Here is a 21,258-nt window from a genome sequence, read left to right as displayed (position 1 = left end):
ATACTGACTTCATACTAACTTCATACTGACTTTATACTGACTTCATACTGACTTCATACTAACTTTATACTGACTTCATGCTTACTTCATGCTGACTTCATACTGACTTCATACTTACTTCATACTGACTTCATACTGACTTCATGCTGACTTCATACTGACTTCATACTGACTTCACACTGACTTCATGCTGACTTCATGCTGACTTCATACTGACTTCATACTGACTTCACGCTGACTTCATACTGACTTCACGCTGACTTCACACTGACTTCACGCTGACTTCACACTGACATCATACTGACTTCATACTGACTTCATACTGACTTCATACTGACTTCATACTGACTTCACACTGACTTCACGCTGACTTCACGCTGACTTCACGCTGACTTCATACTGACTTCACGCTGACTTCACGCTGACTTCATACTGACTTCATACTGACTTCATACTGACTTCATACTGACTTCACGCTGACTTCATACTGACTTCATACTGACTTCACACTGACTTCATGCTGACATCATGCTGACTTCATACTGACTTCATACTGACTTCACACTGACTTCATGCTGACATCATGCTGACTTCATGCTGACTTCATGCTGACTTCACACTGACTTCACGCTGACTTCACACTGACTTCACACTGACTTCATACTGACTTCATACTGACTTCACACTGACTTCATGCTGACATCATGCTGACTTCATGCTGACTTCATGCTGACTTCACACTGACTTCACACTGACTTCATACTGACTTCACACTGACTTCATACTGACTTCACACTGACTTCATACTGACTTCATACTGACTTCATACTGACTTCATACTGACTTCACGCTGACTTCATACTGACTTCATACTGACTTCACACTGACTTCATGCTGACATCATGCTGACTTCATGCTGACTTCATGCTGACTTCACACTGACTTCACGCTGACTTCACACTGACTTCACACTGACTTCATACTGACTTCACACTGACTTCATACTGACTTCATGCTGACTTCATACTGACTTCATGCTGACTTCATACTGACTTCATGCTGACTTCACACTGACTTCACACTGACTTCATACTGACTTCATGCTGACTTCACACTGACTCTACACTGACTTCATACTGACTTCATACTGACCTCATACTGACTTCACACTGACTTCACGCTGACTTCACACTGACTTCATGCTGACTTCATACTGACTTCATACTGACTTCATACTGACTTCATACTGACTTCATGCTGACTTCATACTGACTTCATACTGACTTCATACTGACTTCACACTGACTTCATACTGACTTCACACTGACTTCACGCTGACTTCATACTGACTTCATACTGACTTCATACTGACTTCATGCTGACTTCACACTGACTTCATACTGACTTCATACTGACTTCATGCTGACTTCACACTGACTCTACACTGACTTCATACTGACTTCATACTGACTTCATGCTGACTTCATACTGACTTCATACTGACCTCATACTGACTTCACACTGACTTCACGCTGACTTCACACTGACTTCACACTGACTTCATACTGACTTCATACATACTTCATACTGACTTCACACTGACTTCACGCTGACTTCACACTGACTTCATACTGACTTCATACATACTTCATACTGACTTCATGCTGACTTCATACTGACTTCACGCTGACTTCATGCTGTTGGACGGTGAATGCTCAGCTGCAGGTCATAAATAAAGACGCTTTGCAGGGATGAAGTTTGGTTTTCCATCAGAGGAAAGGAGGCGTTTAAACCTGGTTTCAGAAACTACGTCGTCACGGGTTGGAGGAAAAAAGCTGCTGAGAGACCGGCTCTGAACGACGTCCGCTGTTAGACTCAACCATGATTAAAATGAGTGAAGACAAAAGCTGAGCGTTTGGATCAGCTGATCAGGGAAAGACTTGGTTCTTGAAGGGTTCAGCTGGCGAGCTAAGCTAACAGATGGCGTAAAACATGAGGAGTGTTCATGAGTCGGTGCTTTTATCCCATCTGTACATCTGCACTCATCAACCTCTGAGCTGTTTCCCGTCCTCCCTCCGCCTCGTTCACGTCAGAAACACCTGCAGCTCTCCAACAGCACGGCTAAATTACAGCACAGGCTAACAGCCGGGCTAACGACCTCTCAGTCTGCTGCAGTGAGTCTAACGAGGAGCACAGACAGCACGCTTCCTGCCCTCAGAGCTCTCATGGTGTCGCCCGTCCAGCTGAAGGATGGAGGTTTGAGTCTCGCCGCAGGAAGCTGCTGAGTGAACGGTGTCAGCTGCCGTCTGCGCCCGGGAGCACAACAGCTGTGAAAGTCCGAGCTGTGCGTCCAGACGTGGGGCTGCTCGATGAAACTTGTACCAAGGTTATGAGTCAGATGATTCATTCTTCCTTACATTAACTCTTCAGTTGTAGGAAAGAAATCCAAAACATTTTAAACCTCTAAATAAACACATGACCTTATCAGCGTGAGTCACGCCTGTACGACAGTGGCTGACACGACCACAGGTGTCAAACACCAAATGTGTCGTCCTCACAAAGACTTTGAAACCAAGGATTCCTGTGGACACATGGATCAGATTTTTATCTCCATCAAATGGGATTCTCTGCTTTAAGATTAACGAGAGGAAGAAAAACAAACACAAAAAACAAAACGACCTCTCAGTGTGTCACAGTCCCTCTTCAAAAACACTGAAGGAAAAACATTTCTGGGGTTTAATCATTTAAACTTACATTTGATTAGAAATTAAGCAAAGACAAAGTCAAGAATGAGTGAATCAATTCCAGCAACATAATTAAAGGAGTTGTTAAAAGGAGCTGTTAAAAGGAGTTGTTAAAATGATTTGTTAAAAGGAGCTGTTAAAATGAGTTGTTAAAAGGATTTGTTAAAAGGGGCTGTTGAAAGGAGTTGTTAAAATGAGCTGTTAAAAGGAGTTGTTAAAAAGAGCTGTTAAAATGAGTTGTTAAAAGGATTTGTTAAAAGGAGTTGTTAAAAGGAATTGTTAAAAGGAGTTGTTAAAAGGAGTTGTTAAAAGGATTTGTTAAAAGGAGTTGTTATAAGGATTTGTTAAAAGGAGTTGTTAAAAGGAGTTGTTAAAAGGAGTTGTTAAAAGGATTTGTTAAAAGGAGTTGTTATAAGGATTTGTTAAAAGGAGTTGTTATAAGGATTTGTTAAAAGGAGTTGTTAAAAGGAGTTGTTAAAAGGAGTTGTTAAAAGGAGTTGTTAAAAGAAGCTGTTAAAAGGAGTTGTTAAAAGGAGTTGTTAAAATGATTTGTTAAAAGGAGTTGTTAAAAGGAGTTGTTAAAAGGAGCTGTTAAAGGGAGTTGTTAAAAGGAGTTGTTTAGCATCATACCACGTCAGCTCTTGAGGTTTTAGAGCCCTGGACCAGTTTCTGGGGTTTTCAGAGGGAGATGTTGACCTGTTTTTGCCTGACCGAGAATTTCAGATGGTGACAGTTCAGAGTCATATCCTCTGTGACGAATCAGGACTGAGGACCAGGACCAGGACCAGGACCAGGTAAACAGGTGGACTCTTCTACCTCAGAGCCATGCTGCTGTACTCCATGCAGGTTCAGTATCGTCTTAGTGAAAAATGTGGAGATTAAAGTCCTCAGTCCCTTTAACACATTTTTCATCAGAGTCAATCTTAGCTTAACAAGCTAACACTAGTTTACTTCCTAACATGGCATATTAACTTTAGAAGCTAACGCTAGTTTACTTTCTTACCTGGGTCTATCTTATTGAGAGGTGGCAAAGTCCCCCCCCCCCCCCCCCCCCATGCATACCTTTCTCTGAGCACCTGTCTGACTGTAAACGGGGGTTTTGTTTTTTTGCAGAATGAAACTTGTTGCTGGCCTCCATCTCTACAGAGAACAGCTCAGGGGACAAAGTGAGTCCATTTGGAGTCTCCGTCAGCTCCTGAAGCGTTTGGCCCCCTGCAGAGAGCCTGGCTGGCTGAGAGTTAATGGACCTTTTTGTGGCACATAAATAACGGTAGCTTTACTCACCGTGAGCAGCAGGCACTTGCTCTCCTTCTGAGCGCCGCAGCAGCCCAGGAGCCCCAGCAGCACCAGCACTCCCCCGATGGCGATGCAGAAGAAGCCCACGTTGACAAACTGCATGCCGTTGCCCGAGAACGGCCCCAGAAGCCGCAGGAACGAGGCGCCGTCTACGCTCACCCAGATCCCCATGGCGAGCAGGGTCAGGCCCCCCAGCTGCAGAGAATCCAGGAAAACATGATCAGCATACGCTTTACGCTAATTCACTGCCTCCCAACGCCGTCCTCCATCACAGCGAGCTGGTGAATATCAACCAATTAGCTCTGCGCAGGATGTAATCCAAAGCTAACAGCGGAGACGAGGCGTCAATCACTTATTTGCCTCGCAGTCGGGCCGGCGGGGTCAACAGCTCTCGAGGAGGTAATAGGTTTTAGAAATAGAGGCCATCCTTACATCACTAACCCTCTCATGCTATTTCCTGCTGGAGACACCTTGACACCTGGGTATCACTCAGAGAGGATCCCTTTCCTGAGACAGGGGGCGCCGCCTCAGGCCTCACATTAAGTCTCACATTAAGTCTCACATTAAGTCTCACATTATGTCTCACAGCTGAGCAACAGCTCGGCCTCATTTTACCTCTCTGAATAACACCCCTGCCCCTCCCATAACTGTCTCTCCTCACTCCTGAAGCCATTCAGAGATCATCTGTTGTCAGTGGGAGGAGCCGCCTGAGGGTCAACTCAAACCTGCAGTGGGACGATCACGTCCAGGGAGGTTTCCTGTCCTCCAGAGACAGTTTCACTGCTCCTCTCTGGATGTAAGACTTGGACCGTGATGACAGAGGAGCTGATTTATCTTCATTTGTCACCGTTTTATTGTTTGGTATTTCAGAAAAGTTTCAGTCTCAGAGATAAAAACCACAGGATCAGAGTTTCCTGATCAGGAAATCGTGGAGTCTCAGAAACAGAAACAGGACTTCTTGAAGCTTCCTGGACAGACACGATGTCAAACTCAGAGTTTTCCCAGTAAAACTGGAGTTTGAAGAAGTGTCATTGTCAGTACACCAATCAATGCGCTGGACACGGCGACCACGTTTCTGTGTTGGCGCTCCATCAGAACGCGGGATGGCGTGCTGAGCTCTATCGTTAGAGATCCAGGGATCGCTCACCTCGCTGTGGAAAGATTTTAGATTGCAGAGGTTGCATGTTTGAATCCTCGTGTTTGGGGGAAACCTCTTCAACCCTTAAACCCTCACACAAGAAACAGGAACAGAGCAGGTGTTAACATTTTTCCGACTTTTACCGGTGACTTTCTGAAACAGACAAAAGTTCAAGTTGGAAATCAGCTGGAGACGTTGATCCAGAGAGATCATCCGTCCTGACGCTTGTTTTTAGGGTTTAATGATCCTGAACATGGCAGGGTTATGCTCTGGTCTTTATCACCTCTGTCACACAGGAAGTGACCATTCTCTCCACCAATCAGCAGACTGCAGTGTTTCTAGCTCCACCTTCAGGGGTCGGTTTAGTCTGACACTCCAACACAAGGGAACCAGGAAGTGGGACGGTACGGGTCGGTGGTTTGGGGACCTGTCCTGGTTTTAGTCAAAGGAAACGCCACAAAATGTGAGCTGTACTGAGATGAACTGAACTGAACCAGTTTAGTGGAAACTGGGCTTAAGATACAAACTTAGAGCTCATCAGCAACCATCAGCAACCATCAGCAACCATCAGCAACCATCAGCAACCATCAGCAACCATCAGCAACCATCAGCAACCATCAGCAACCTGCCTCTGGAAACTGATCTTTCTCAGTGTTTTCAGGGACTTTATTTCTTCTTTTTCTTTCTGCTCTGAAACATTAACGGCGTCGTTCTCTGTAGCGCAGACGCTTCCTGTTCGTTAGCGTCAGTTTGCTGAAACAGTCACAGGTTACACACGCCGTAGAGAAATATCCCTCACGATAAAATGTCAATTTTGATTGTTTGCCAAGTGTTCATCAGGTTGGTGGTGGTGTGTGTGTGTGTGTGTGTGTGTGTGTGTGTGTGTGTGTGTGTGTGTGTGTGTGTGTGTGTGTGTGTGTGTGTGTGTGTGTGTGTTCCCCGCTCTGCCTGTATAAAGAGGCTGTTTCAGATGAGCGCAGTGAAAAGTTGTGTGTGTGTTGATGGAGTTAGAGCCTGTGGTGACCGCAGTGTGTCCCAGGGGTGACGGACTCTGTGTGTGTGTGTGTGTGTGTGTGTGTGTGTGTTGCTGACAGGTGGACTTGCAGGTGGATCTCTGACCCTGATGCTCAAACCGGCCCTCAGGGGAAACCAGCGCTCATCTCTGGAGAAACGTATCGACTCAGAGCCGGTCGAACCGGCTGCTAACAAACACGCTCAGATCCATGTCACATGTTTCATGTTTCAGTCTGGAGATCACCTGATCTCACTGTCATTATGTCTCCCCTCTGACCTCCTCTGCCTCTCCTCTCCCTCCCTTTCCTCCTCCTGTGTCTCCTCTGAGCCTCCCACCGTGCCTCCCACCGCGCCCTCCTGGTTGTCAGTGATTTCGTCTCCGCTCCTCGCTGCAGAAACCGTTTGAAAGCTGGTTTTGTTTGTTCCTCCATCAGACATGTTGCAGTCAGGAGCCTCCTCTGCTCCTCATCAGGCCCTGACGCTCCACGCCTCCCGTCAGTCGCTGATCTCTCCCGCGTGGGTTCATCCCCGTCTCTCCTTTGTCCTCACTTTTTTCACCCTTTCTATTTTCTACCTTCTTGCCTTTCACGCTGAGGTTTCTGCCATCATTGCACCGTTTTCTAAATGTGATACGACAAGCATATTCCCCCTCCAGCTCCTGGCGTCCGCCGTCATCCCTCAGCAGGTATAATTATAGCTGGCACGCCGTCCTTTTCCTCTTAAACGGCTGATCCCTCTAATGGCGTGCCATATGCAGGTGGACGCTCTGTCAGCTCAACATCCACGGCAGAAAAGGACGGGAAGTAAATCAGGTTTGTGATGGAGCGACTGAGGAGGGGGAGAGGAAACAGCGTCTATCAGGGTCAGAGGAGAGGGATGCATGAGAGGCTGCAGAATAGGAGGCCACGGCCTCCAGAGAGGGGGAGGTGAATGAGGAGCAGAGATAGAAAGATAGAGACGGAGCAGGAGGGAGAATGGACCTGTCCCGCGCGCTGAGATGGGATTGGCTGTCTGTGAAAGGCTGGGACGTGAAAGACGTCAGATGAGAATAAAACCCATCTTCACGGGTCATATTACCCAGCAGACAATCTGATTAAGCCCCTCCGCTCGATGGAGGGTCGGCACACAGAGCGCGCTCAGAAACGCCTCTAATGTCCACCGTGTTAGCATCGCCCTAACCCCAACCCGCCGGCTGCAGACGGAGGACGGAGGCGTTTGTTTCAGAGAGAACAGGGAGATGTTCGATGAGCCGTCCACGTCACAAGCTGTCAAAACCAGTTTTCTTTGACTCTGAGGGCAGACGGTTTGCTCTGCGCTCTGTCAGAGGTTAGGTTAGCATGTAGCATCGAGGTGTGAAGCTAAGGACATTTAGCTCATGTTTAACGTCTCAGAGGACTCTAGCTTCTCTGTCATATTGCCTGAGTCTGTTACAGACAGCAAAGCTCCGTAGCTCTTTAGCTTTGACTCTGTTTTACTCTCCTCCAGGTACGAGGACTCAGGATCACCGTCCTCCCTCCATCCTGGAGCTTCGTGGTTAAACAGATCCTGTTCAGAGGAAACTCAGGATCACCGTCCCCCCTCCATCCTGGAGCTTCGTGGTTAAACAGATCCTGTTCAGAGGAAACTCAGGATCACCGTCCTCCCTCCATCCTGGAGCTTCGTGGTTAAACAGACTGAGAGCTGTCACACAGCACTGCTCCTCTCAGAAAAAACTTAAATCTTATCTGGTGTTAACGTCTGGCTCTCGTAGTAAAATGTTTTTATCAGACCCCATATGAGCCACATCCAGCTGATGTGTCCACAAACACGTTTGAATCATTGAGTTGAGTTGCAGAACTTAAACAGGAAGTCACTGAGAAGCATCTGTTTCAACAGACAAACACTTCCTCTGGTTGTCGAAAAACGGTTGGCGTAACATAGATAACGGTTTGCGTAAAGTAGATAACGATTGGCGAAACGTAGATAACAGTTGGGGTAACGTAGATAAAGATTGGCGTAGCGCAGATAAAGGTTGGCGCAATGTCGGTAATGGTTGGTGTAATGTAGATAATGGTTGGCATAACGTAGATATCTGCTGGCAGAACCTAGATAAAAGTTGGCGTAACGTAGATAACGGTTGGTGTAGTGTAGATAATGGTTGGCGTAACGTAGATAACGGTTGGCATAACGTAGATAACGGCTGGCGGAACCAAGATAAACGTTGGCGGAACGTAGATAACGGCTGGCGTAACGTAGATAACAGTTGGCGTAACGTAGATAATAGTTGGTGTAGTGTAGATAATGGTTCGTGTTACATAGAAAATGGTTGGCGTAATGTAGATAACGGTTGGCGTAGTGTGGATAAAGGTTGGCGTACAGTAGATAATGGTTGGTGTAGTGTAGATAATGGTTCGTGTTACATAGAAAATGGTTGGCGTAATGTAGATAATGGTTGGCGTAGCGTGGATAAAGGTTGGTGTACAGTAGATAATGGTTGGCATAACGTAGATAAAGGTTGGCGTAACTTAGATAACGGTTGGCGTAGCGTGGATAAAGGTTGGCGTACAGTAGATAATGGTTGGCATAACGTAGATAAAGGTTGGCGTAACGTAGATAATGGTTGGCGTAACATAGATAACGGTTGGCATAACGTAGATAACGGCTGGCGGAACGTAGATAACGGTTGGCGTAACGTAGATAACGGTTGGCGTAGCGTGGATAAAGGTTGGCGTAACGTAGATAAAGGTTGGCGTAACGTAGATAACGGTTGGCGTAACGTAGATAACGGTTGGCGTAATGGTTGGCCTTGAACTGCAGAGATCTGTTGATGACCAGCTGACCTTTAAGGCTCTCGTGGCTTTGTTTGCTTGCTCTCGTGGATCTGCCTCTATAACACCAGGAGGATCAGACTCTACCTGACCCCACAGGCCACAGCTTCTTGTCCAGGCCCCTCAACTACTGCAGCTCTCCTCTGGCAGGCCTCCCCATGTAAACCTCTGAAGATTACCCAGAATGCAGCAGCACGTCTGGTCTTCAACCAGCCCTAACAGCACACGTCACCCAGCTGTTCATCTCTCTTCACTGGCTTCCTGTAGCAGCTCCTATCAAAGCTCTTCTCCTGGCTCACAAACATTAACAAGACCAGCTCCTGTCTACCTGGGGTCCCTGATCCAGGTCTACCCTCCGTGGTTCTCTACACTCTGCTTGTGAAAGACGCCTGGTGCTCCCAGCCCAGCGTGGCTCCAAATCTCTAGCCAGACTCTTCTCCTCTGTTGTTCCCAAATGGTGAATGAATTACCAAACTCTATACGATCCACAGAGTCCCTTTCTACTTTAAGAGACGTCTGAAGACTCATCAGTTCAGGGAACACTTAGACCTTAATGTGAGCCTGCTCGTCTTCGTCCTCAGGGGGAGGAGGAGTCAGGAGGTCTCAGACCCAGCTCTTATATTTAGCGCTAATCACTGAATGTTGTGGGAGGTTGAAGTATTTTGTTGCGTTGATTTAACCGTGGTCAGCCATGAGTATGTTATTCAGTGTGAAAAATAAAAAACAACTCTTCTGTCCCATGACGGCAGCACCTGCAGCCGCGCAGCACCTGCAGCCGCGCAGCACCTGCAGCCGCGCAGCACCTGCAGCCGCGCAGCACCTGCAGCCGCGCAGCACCTGCAGCCGCGCAGCACCTGCAGCCGCGCAGCACCTGCAGCCGCGCTGAGGTTTTCCCTTCAGGCTAAATTCTTTCTCGGGTCGAACGTTTCTTTGGAAAAAGCGTCTGGTGTTTGAAACCTTAGCAGTGACGGTTTCTGACTGTCGGCGCTGACACTGACCTCAGACCTGCCGGAAACGACCGTGAACTCGGCTTTTTCAGCTGTGTCATCCAAACCTGGCACAGAGGGTAAGGCAGCGCGTGTTTGGTGGATTATTTCTTTGCTGTAACAATGCCTCTTGTGCTCCTCCTGCTCCTCCTGCTCCTCCTGCTCCTTGTGCTCCTCCTGCTCCTTGGTGAGGAGCATGCAGAGCTGTCTCTGTCGGTGCCAAACAGCAAGTCCTGCTGTTGGCTTCTGTTTTGGAGGAAGTGTCACAGTCTTTCCCTTTTTTATCTTGAAAAGACGCTAGCTAAAACAAAAACATAAACAGGAAGTACCTCCTGAGGAAGAAGCTGAAGCGTTTGAGCATCACAGTAAAGCGTTGTCTCTGTGATCTGATTGGAGTCATTTCATCCCTCTGCTCGCTGCCTCACGTCTCAGGAGCTGCTGCACCGCGCTCATCCAGCGGCCGCGCTCATCCAGCGGCCGCGCTCATCCAGCGGCCGCGCTCATCAAGCGGCCGCGCTCATCCAGCGGCCGCGCTCATCCAGCGGCCGCGCTCATCCAGCGGCCGCGCTCATCAAGCGGCCGCGCTCATCAAGCGGCCGCGCTCATCAAGCGACCGCGCTCATCCAGCCGCTGCGCTCATCCAGCGGCCGCGCTCATCCAGCCGCTGCGCTCATCCAGCGGCCGCGCTCATCAAGCCGCTGCGCTCATCCAGCGACCGCGCTCATCCAGCGGCTGCGCTCAGGCAGAAACAGGATGTGAGGAAAACAACGGCGTGCTGAGAGCCCAGGTGGGCCCGACTCAGCTGACCCTGCCAAAGTTTCCCTCCATTTCACAGGCTACATTAGTTAGCAACATTAGCTGAGGGTGTCGGAGCAGAATTACAGCTGTGGAAGTTAATGAGATGAAAATTGGCACAGTGGGGAGGAGGCAGGAGGAGAAGAGGAGCAGCATTTAGCTCCTCTGGCTCACTGAGATTAAATGTTTATGTAACGTCTTTTTCCTGAAGCTGCTGTTTGCTTTCTTCACACACACTCACTGACTCGCTTCACGCAAAGATTACACACAATCCCTGAAACACATCCTCCTCCTCCTCCTCCTCCTCCTCCTCCTCCTGAAGGGGCATGCAATCAAAGAGGAAATATACTCACAAAGATAAGGGAGTTGAACAAGACCATCATCAATTTGACGAATGTGAAGCAACCCATTTTAATCTGTAATAAAAGGAGATAAATTACAGCATTTCTCCTCTCATCAGCTGGGACCTTATATCTCACACACACACACACACACACACACACACACACACACACACACACACACACACACACACTGGGCTATAACATCTCAGTGAATTACTGTGGAAATTACTGAGCTGACAATGAGTCTTAATGATACACACAGCTGTGAACAGTGAAGATATCTGTTAATGGGGGTCTATGGGTGTGTGTGTGTGTGTGTGTGTGTGTGTGTGTGTGTGTGTGTGTGTGTGTGTGTGCGGTGTGTGTGTGTGTGTGTGTGTGTGTGTGTGTGTGTCCTTACCTTCAGACGTCCTCAGCATCCAAAGAGGAGCAGGTTAAAGCGCGTCAGGAAGCACAGAGAGAAGCAGCGAACGCTCGCAGACGAAGACTCCACAGGTGTGGCTCTGCTCTGGCTCAGGTGTTCCAGGTGAGCACAGGTGAGCACAGGTGAGCACAGCCTTAATGCCCGTCACAGGTGTCCCACAGTGGGGATCAGTAATGTGAAGAGAGCCCTCCTCGGGCTCTGTGGTGGAGCAGGGCGTCAGGACTGGGTGTGGCCCCCGAGGACACAGGTGAGGGCAGGTGAATGTGTTGTTCAGGTGCAGGTAGAGGCTCGAGTGGCAGCTCTGACCCCTGCAGGTAGAGCGTGACACAGATTCCCCACTCAGGGATCAGGTTTTCAGGGGGTATGAGGACGGAGGAGGTGGAGGTGTGTAACAACACCAACGACAGTCAGAGGAAAAACACCTGAGTCTGAGCCAGGTGAGCTCCTGTCGGGTTTGGAGTTTAGCAGCTTTTTATTGTCAGGTATTCTCAGATATCTGAGAATACCACACGGCAACACACGGCAACACGCGGCAACACACGGCACCACACGGCACCACACGGCAGCACACGGCTCACGACCTGAGCTCCAAAGAAACAAACCCAGAGCAAATGAAGGACGGGAGGAGGGGAAAGGCCTCAAAACCCTCTCATTAGGGACTTCAGCTCACACTGTAAGACATACATAATAAAAGCATACAGGGTTTAGGGGTTAGGGTCTAAGGTCAGGGTTAGGGTTGAGGGGTTAGGGTCTAAGGTCAGGGTTTAGGGTTGAGGGGTTAGGGGTTAGGGGTTAGGGTCTAAGGTTAGGGTTAAGGGGTTTAGGGTTATGGTCTAAGGTTAGGGTCTAAGGTTAGGGTTTAGGGTTTAGGGTTAGGGGTGAGGGTCTAAGGTCAGGGTTTAGGGTTAAGGGGTTAGGGTTGACCTCTAACGCTGTGTCTCAACTCGTCTCCTCTTTAAGCACACTGACAGGAAGTGCACAGCGAACTCTCTGAACTTTCTGGAATAAAACCTTTGAGAAAATGTGTCGTCCCAAATCAAACACTGCGGCCTCACACTCACCAGAAACTGGGATCTCTTGGTTGAGGCTCCAGCTGGTCCAGAATGCAGCAGCTCGTCTTCTTACAGGTTGTGACAAACCACATCACATCAGCCTGTTTCAGCCTCCCTTTGGCTCCAGGTCAGGTTAACGCTGAGTGATAACTGCTGTGTGATACTAACATGCTAACTGCCGTGTGATAGCAAACATGCTAACTGCTGTGTGATACTAACATGCTAACTGCTGCTTTCAGCCTCCCTTTGGCTCCAGGTCAGTTTAACGCTAAGTGATAACTGCTGTGTGATTTAACATGCTAACTGCTACTTTCAGCCTCCCTTTGGCTCCAGGTCAGTTTAACGCTAAGTGATAACTGCTGTGTGATTTAACATGCTAACTGCTGTGTGATTTAACATGCTAACTGCTGCTTTCAGCCTCCCTTTGGCTCCAGGTCAGTTTAACGCTAAGTGATAACTGCTGTGTGATACTAACATGCTAACTGCTATGTGATACTAACGTGCTAAATGCTGTGTGATACTAACATGCTAACTGCTGCTTTAAGCCTCCCTTTGGCTCCAGGTCAGTTTAACGCTGAGCGTGCGATTCTCTGAGCCGGTGACACAAACACCAACAACACGTTTCACCAGCATTTCCTTAATGATGATGCCAGCAGGGCTCAAACAGACCGTAACTCATTCACTGCCAGCCGTCAAACGTCATTGACGTCTTTAGACGTCGTCTTAAGACGTCAATGACGTTCGACGATCGATGTCGAAATGACGTCTATAGACGTCAATGGCAGTGAAAGAGTTAAAGATGCAGACATCTTTTTAGTTAGGGTAATTTTTCTATCAGGGACCTGGAGAAGAGGTCAGGGCTTTAGGGCTGAGAGCACGATTTTTAATGGTTTGATAACTTCTGAAGCACGTGTGAGTCTGGCTCCATGTTGCACGCCAACGCTGTCGACTGAACAACGACCAGCTTGAAGAGATACGGCGTGTAGGGTTGGTCACATCTCTAAAATCTCTTCTTAAACTGATGTTGTCCTCATCATTTTCTCCTGCTCTTTGTTCCTTTATTTGTTTGCTGATTATAATCTGAATCCCTTGGTTTGGTTATTGACTTTATGTCTTCTTTTTATTAATATTTCAAGTTCACTCTGTCCTAAATGTTTGTGATTGCTTACTTTTGCATTAATGTTTTGATAATCGTTTTACTTTTATCAATTTAATTTATTTATGCTTTTGCCAGTCCTTTATGAACACGACTGCCCTAAAAGAAAGTTTCACTTTTGCAAATGTTTGTTTGTTGGCTGAACGTTGGGTCAGAGTCTGTCTGACAGCAGGTCTCCTCTGAAGGAGACAGACATGGTTGTTGAATGAAAATAATCCACTGGTTGGCGCTGGGTTTCATCTCCAACATTTCAGGAATCGCCGTCAGTTTCAACCTTTTGCAGATGACTTTATCGCCGAGTCAAAAAGAGACACCTCAGACATGTTTTTTTCTTTTCTAATTAATGAGTTTTTGTGTTTTTTTGGTCTTTTCAATGCCTTTCATCAGAGCAGAGGGCAGTGGGTGGAGCAGGAAACCAGGTGGGAGTGGGGATGACATGCAGGCTGGAGTCCTTCTCTACCTTAAACCACCTGTCCATCTGTGCTGTCTGAATTTCTGTTTGTGGCAACTTCAGCCTGATCAGCTGCTGCTCCACTTTGATCAGCTCAAACTCTGATTTAATGATTAAATGAGATCAGACTGAGCCGCGTGTCGTCAGCACAGACCAGCACTAAACAGAGTAAGACAGAAACCACTGCTGCAGCCTGCAAAGACACGTTAAGGTGATAAAACATACAAACATGCTAACTGCTGTGTGATACAATAATGCTAACTGCTGTGTGATACAATAATGCTAACTGCTGTGTGATACAAACATGCTAACTGCTGTGTGATACAATAATGCTAACTGCTGTGTGATACAAACATGCTAACTGCTGTGTGATACAATAATGCTAACTGCTGTGTGATACAAACATGCTAACTGCTGTGTGATACAAACATGCTAACTGCTGTGTGAGAAAAAACATGATAACTGCTGTGTGATACAAACATGCTAACTGCTGTGTGATACAAACATGCTAACTGCTGTGTGATACCATAATGCTAACTGCTGTGTAATACAAACATGCTAACTGCTGTGTGATACAAACATGCTAACTGCTGTGTGATACCAACATGCTAACTGCTGTGTGAGAACAAACATGATAACTGCTGTGTGATACAAACATGCTAACTGCTGTGAGATACAAACATGCTTACTACTGTGTGATACAAACATGCTAACTGCTGTGTGATACAAACATGCTAACTGCTATGTGATACACACATGCTTACTGCTGTGTGAGAACAAACATGCTAACTGCTGTGTGATACAATCATGACAACTGCTGTGTGATAACAAACATGCTAACTGCTGTGTGATACAAACATGCCAACTGCTGTGTGAGAACAAACATGCTAACTGCTGTGTGATACAAATATGCTAACTGCTGTGTGATACAAACATGCCAACTGCTGTGTGATAAAAACATGCTAACTGCTGTGTGAGAACAAACATGCTAACTGCTGTGTGATACTAACATGCTTACTGCCTTGTGTGATACAAACATGCTTACTGCCTTGTGATAAAAAACATGCCATTTGCTGTGTGATATAAACTTGCTAACTGCTGTGTGATACAAACATGCTAACTGCTGTGTGAGAACAAACATGCTAACTGCTGTGTGATATAAACTTGCTAACTTCTGTGTGATACAAACATGCTAACTGCTTTGTGATACAAGCATGCTAACTTCTGAGTGATAGCAACATTCTAACTGCTCTGTGATACAAACATGCTAACTGCTATGTGATACAAACATGCTAACTGCTGTGTGCTACAAACATGCTAACTGCTGTGTGATACAAACATGCTAACTGCTGTGTGATACAAACATGCTAACTGCTGTGTGATACAAACATGCTAACTGCTGTGTGATACAAACATGCTTACTGCTGTGTGAGAACAAACATGCTAACTGCTGTGTGATACAAACATGCTAACTGCTGTGTGATACAAACATGCTAACTCTGTGTGAAACAAACATGCTAACTGCTGTGTGATACAAACATGCTTACTCTGTGTGATACAAACATGCTAACTGCTGTGTGATACAAACATGCTTACTGCTGTGTGATACAAACATGCCAACTGCTGTGTGATACAAACATGCTAACTGCTGTGTGGGAACAAACATGCTAACTCTTTGTGATACAAACATGCTTACTGCTGTGTGATACAAACATAATAACTGCTGTGTGATACAAACATGCTAACTGCTGTGTGGTACAATCATGCTAACTGCTGTGTCAGAACAAACATGCTAACTGCTGTGTGATACAAACTTGCTAACTGCTGTGTGATACAAACATGCTAACTGCTGTGTGATACAAACTTGCTAACTGCTGTATGATACAAACATGCTAACTGCTGTGTTATATAAACATGCTAACTGCTGTGAGAGAGTAAACATACTAACTCTTGTGTGATACAAACATGCTAAATGCTGTGTGCTACAAATATGCTAACTGCTGTGTGATACAATCATGCTAACTGCTGTGTGATACAAACATGCTAACTGCTGTGTGATACAAACATGCATAATGCTGTGTGATACAACAATGCTAACTGCTGTCTGATACAAACATGCCAACTGCTGTGTGATATAAACATGCTAACTGCTGTGTGATATAATCATGCATACTGCTGTGTGATACAACATTCTAACTGCTGTGTGATACAAACATGCTAACTGCTGTGTGAGAACAAACATGCTAACAGCTGTGTGATACAAACATGCTAACTGCTGTGTGATATAAACATGCTCACTGCTGTTTGATACAAACATGCTAACTGCTGTGTGATACATACATGCTAACCACTGTGTGATACAAACATGCTAACTGCTGTTTGATACAATAATGCTAACTACTGTGTGATACAAACATGCCAACTGCTGTGTGATATAAGCATGCTAACTGCTGTGTGATACAAACATGTTCACTGCTGTGTGATACAAACATGCTAACTGCTGTGTGATATAATCATGCATACTGCTGTGTGATACAACAATTCTAACTGCTGTGTGATACAAACATGCTAACTGCTGTGTGAGAACAAACATGCTAACTGCTGTGTGATACAAACATGCTAACTGCTGTTTGATACAATAATGCTAACACTGTGTGACACAAACATGCCAACTGCTGTGTGATACAAACATGCTAACTGCTTCCTGATACTAACATGCTAACTGCTGTGTGATACAAACATGCTAACTGCTGTTTGATACAATAATGCTAACTACTGTGTGATACAAACATGCCAACTGCTGTGTGATATAAGCATGCTAACTGCTGTGTGATACAAACATGTTCACTGCTGTGTGATACAAACATGCTAACTGCTGTGTGAGAAAAAACATGATAACTGCTGTGTGATACAAACATGCTAACTGCTGTGTGATACAAACATGCTAACTGCTGTGTGAGAACAAACATGCTAACTGCTGTGTGATACAAACATGCTAACTGCTGTTTGATACAATAATGCTAACACTGTGTGACACAAACATGCCAACTGCTGTGTGATACAAACATGCTAACTGCTGTGTGAGAACTAACATGCTAACCACTGTGTGATACAAACATGCTAACTGCTGTGTGCTACAAACATGCTAATTGCTTTGTGATACAAACATGCTTACTGCTGTGTGATACTAACATGCTAACTGCTTTGTGATACAAACATGCTAACTGCTTTGTGATACTAACATGCTAACTGCTTTGTGATACTAACATGCTAACTGCTGTGTGATACAAACATGCTAACTGCTGTGTGTTTAGCGTCAGTTCATGAATGTGGTGATTTGTCTGTTCTGAACAAAGTGTCGTAACCATTTCTTCATGATGCTGTTGTTCTGGGAAATGAATTTTGATTTTTTGATTAACTTCTGCGTTTTCTCCTCGTTAAAGGGTTTATCTGAAGTTTGTTGAATTAATGTTTTTTTCAAATGTTGCACTTTTTCCCCAGCAGAATTCAAAAGTATTATATGATTATTTTGACAGAGCAACAAGGCTTTCACAGTTTTTATTTGTGTTTGTTTTCTGTTTTTTTATTTATTTATTTTTTATTATTTACTGGTTAATTTTTTAGAGACTCAGAAATGAGCAAATCACCTGCAGATAAAGGGAAAGAAACCTTTTATTTAAAAAAAAAAAAAAAAAGATCCAAGAGGAAGCAGGAGAACAGGGCTGGACCCAAGATAGAGCCTTGAGGGATACCAAAAAAAAAAAAAAAAAAAATGGACATTTGATTTATTCATTTATTCATTCAACATTCATCTACTGACTTTTCTTTCATATTCCTGAAGCCTCTTCAGATGTTTTCTCACACACTGAAGAAGACTTACGGTGAAACAAAGGAGAGCAGATGAGTTAGGGTGCAGTCTTTTGCAGCGTCTTTGTTGAGGTGACTTAATCTTGGTGGTGTGAGCTTAAGATTTGACCATAACTGACGGACAATTTGAGATTAATTTCAGTGAAGTGAATTTTTAACAAATACTGAGCACTGACTGAAGTGCTGCAGGAGTTTGGAGTCAAACAGTCGAGACTGGAGGCAGGAAAAGAGAATAATAACGGTGATAAAACTCAGAGTCCTTTCACTCTGTGGACAGCTGTGGACTCTTTGTTCAGCCACTCTTCCTTTGTTCCCCCTGAAGCCTGCAGTTCCCCCGGTCGACCACTGGAGGGGAGAAGTGAGCCACAGACTCTGCTGAAGCCTGCTCTCTGCTCATTGTTTGTCCTGCAGCTTCAACTGGTGCTCAGTGTTTCTCTGAGCGCAGGAATGTGAGCGTCTTTGTTCAGGGAGCGGGAAACAAAAGACGGAGGAACTAACGCTCAGAGGTCACAGTTTCCTTCTCCTCTCGGAGTCGTTTTCATCATGTGAGGATGAAAAGTGGTGAATTTCAGCCGCTCTTCAAAGACAGCTGATGTAGAAACTGTTTTCAGAGGAGGGAGAGTTGTTTGCTTTGAGAGTTTGGGTATCCTCACACCTGAGCTCTGCACGCAGCAGCAGGAGCTGACTGCGTCTTCCTTTGTCTCACACGTTTCCTGCACAGATTCTTCACAGTCAGAGCTCATTTACACAGAGCTGCAGGCCAGACAAGAAAAAAAAGTCTTTGAAAAATGGCAGCAGCCCGCCCAATGCCACCTTGTTGGATAGTTGAGCCCATATCAGCCCAAGTCGCTCTCAGTAATATCACTTTAATGGCCTTATTGTGAGTTATGACAATCTCACCCACACCGTCATTAACCCACGGCTCCTTAATCTCAGCGAGAGGAGCACCTGTCAGGCTTCGTTAGCCATTAAACCGTTAATAATCTCTGCCCAGGTCCAGGCACACACACACACACACACACACACACACACACACACACACACACACACACACACACACACACACACACACACACACACACACACACACACACACTCTGCAGCAGCAGCGTGTGGAAAAAGAAATGATTAGACCGGTGCTTTTTCATCACCTCTGTGAGAGCAGTGACGGGCGCAGAGATCTGGGGTTAGATGGAGAAGGTAAAAAACAAGGGTCCCTTAATGAGCTCTGTTAGATTGAGTATTATCAGTGGCCCTCCAGGGCAGCTGCCACAGTTATACATCTCCTGCTGCCGGCCGCTGCCATTACACGCACACCAAGCCAGTCCCCTGTGAGCCCTGATTCATCCGCTAACTTGATTTTAAGGTTGATATAATATCACGGGCTGTGTGCTCAGCAGCTCCAACGGTCCTAACGCTCATTAAAAGCCTCCAACGAGCTGCTGTGACTCACTGTTATCAGGGAGAGGAGAGACGAGTCAGTACTGCAGGTACACACACACACACACACACACACACACACACAAGCAAACTTCTGACTGATCCCTGAAACTGTGAACTGCTAACCCTGTTCACTGCAGCTGATTCATCATCAACCTAAAGCACGATGAAGCTGTGATCAGCTGATGACAACATGGACGAACCAGAGTCGACAGTTAAACTCTTTTATTTTGCTCTTCAGTTATTTTTAAGATACAGTCAAACTCTTAAAGTTGCAGGTTTGATTTTGCACTTTTGTTAAATAAACTCAGAGAGAGCTGTTTGTGTTAGATCTGCTGCCTCTGTCACAATGATCCATCACTGGACTTTGAAAGTTCATCAATCATTGCTGAGGTGGTGTCAGTACTCGCTACTAGTGAGTACGATGAGGAATAACTGAAACAGGTGTCTGTCTGACAAAAGAGATAATAAATAAATAAGGTGGTATAAAACATCCCCAGGTAAAACAGAAGCTAAAGGCTGAAACAGGAGCTAAAGGCTAAAACAGGAGCTAAAGGCTAAAACAGGAGCTAAAGGCTAAAACAGGAGCTAAAGGCTGAAACAGGAGCTAAAGGCTAAAACAGGAGCTAAAGGCTAAATCAGGAGCTAAAGGCTGAAACAGGAGCTAAAGGCTAATTTAGGAGCTAAAGGCTGAAACAGGAGCTAAAGGCTGAAACAGGAGCTAAAGGCTAATTCAGGAGCTAAAGGCTAATTCAGGAGCTAAACGCTGAAACAGGAGCTAAACGCTGAAACAGGAGCTAAAGGCTGAAACAGGAGCTAAAGGCTAAAACAGGAGCTAAACTCTGAAACATGTGAGCCACTAACGTTGTGGACCTGTCAGGTCACAGAAGGTCCGGTTGGAGCGTCTCTGACCCTCAGCCCGTCTCAGAGCGGTTGGTTCAGAGTAAGAAGATAAAAACTGAGTGAACCCTGAAGAACACGTCATGTTTTAGTTTCACTTTCTGCCTGTGGAGGTTTTTAACCTGCAGAGTTGACCCGACCGATGGCAGGCCGATCACCATCATGAGAGGTCAAAGTTCAGGGTCGGAGGAGGAAACGGATCAGGATCAGTTTTTCAGAAACAGCAGAACTTTATTCTGGATTCTTTCTGCTCTATGCTGATTTATCCCCCCATCCTTCTGTCTACCATGAAACATGTTTCTTTCCACACTTCGATGAAGGTTGATGATATGACAAACAGGTTTCTGCAGACGCGTTGACCTCGACACCCTCCGTGTTCGGTCAGAGGAAACAAACGAGGAATTCTTCTCAGAGACGGCAGCACAAACCAAAGAAAACGTCTTTCAGGCTGAAACGGTGAGAAATGGACGTTCTCTGATCTGATCCAGGGGAAGATTTCCCAACGCTCTAAATCTCCTCTCATCATCATCAGCTCACGCTTGATTTCTCACATCCTGAAAAGTTGACGCTATCCAAGATTAAAGGTTTTTATATGAGCCGCATGATGCACTGCTTCCCTCTGTGTGTGTGTGTGTGTGTGTGTGTGTGTGTGTGTGTGTCTGACATTTCCTGATATAGACCACAGAGTTCATGACCCCTGAACCATAAACCAGCAGCAGCGGGGCCTCTCCTCCGGCTCGGCGTGAATAGCCTGTGGTCATGCAGTGTGTTTGTAACAAAAGTCAGATGATGATGATGATGATGATGATGATGATGATGATGATGATGGTGATGTATACTTGCA

At 45.9% G+C, this 21,258-nt stretch overlaps 1 protein-coding gene across 2 annotated transcripts in view; it reads right to left on the bottom strand.

Annotated features, from left to right (window-relative positions):
- Window positions 1-11,191, bottom strand: part of LOC141789394 (tetraspanin-1-like) — a 20,549-nt gene extending 9,358 nt beyond the window's left edge. For both annotated transcript variants that reach the window (XM_074668792.1, XM_074668793.1), the window contains exons 1-2: window positions 11,134-11,191; window positions 4,029-4,235 (exon numbers count right to left, since the gene is read on the bottom strand). In XM_074668792.1, the coding sequence (XP_074524893.1) occupies window positions 4,029-4,235; window positions 11,134-11,190 (264 nt within the window). In that variant the 5' untranslated portion in view covers window position 11,191. The remainder of the gene's footprint in view (window positions 1-4,028; window positions 4,236-11,133) is intronic.
- Between the last annotated feature and the right edge of the window lie 10,067 nt (window positions 11,192-21,258).

This window comes from Halichoeres trimaculatus, unplaced genomic scaffold (assembly GCF_033239565.1).
Source record: "Halichoeres trimaculatus isolate MK-OKI-2021-1 unplaced genomic scaffold, fHalTri1.1 fHalTri1_scaffold_4, whole genome shotgun sequence".
NCBI classification, from domain to species: Eukaryota; Metazoa; Chordata; class Actinopteri; order Labriformes; family Labridae; genus Halichoeres; species Halichoeres trimaculatus.
The sequence above is the reverse complement of the archived record's forward strand: the minus strand, read 5'-3'. Positions and strand labels throughout refer to the sequence as shown.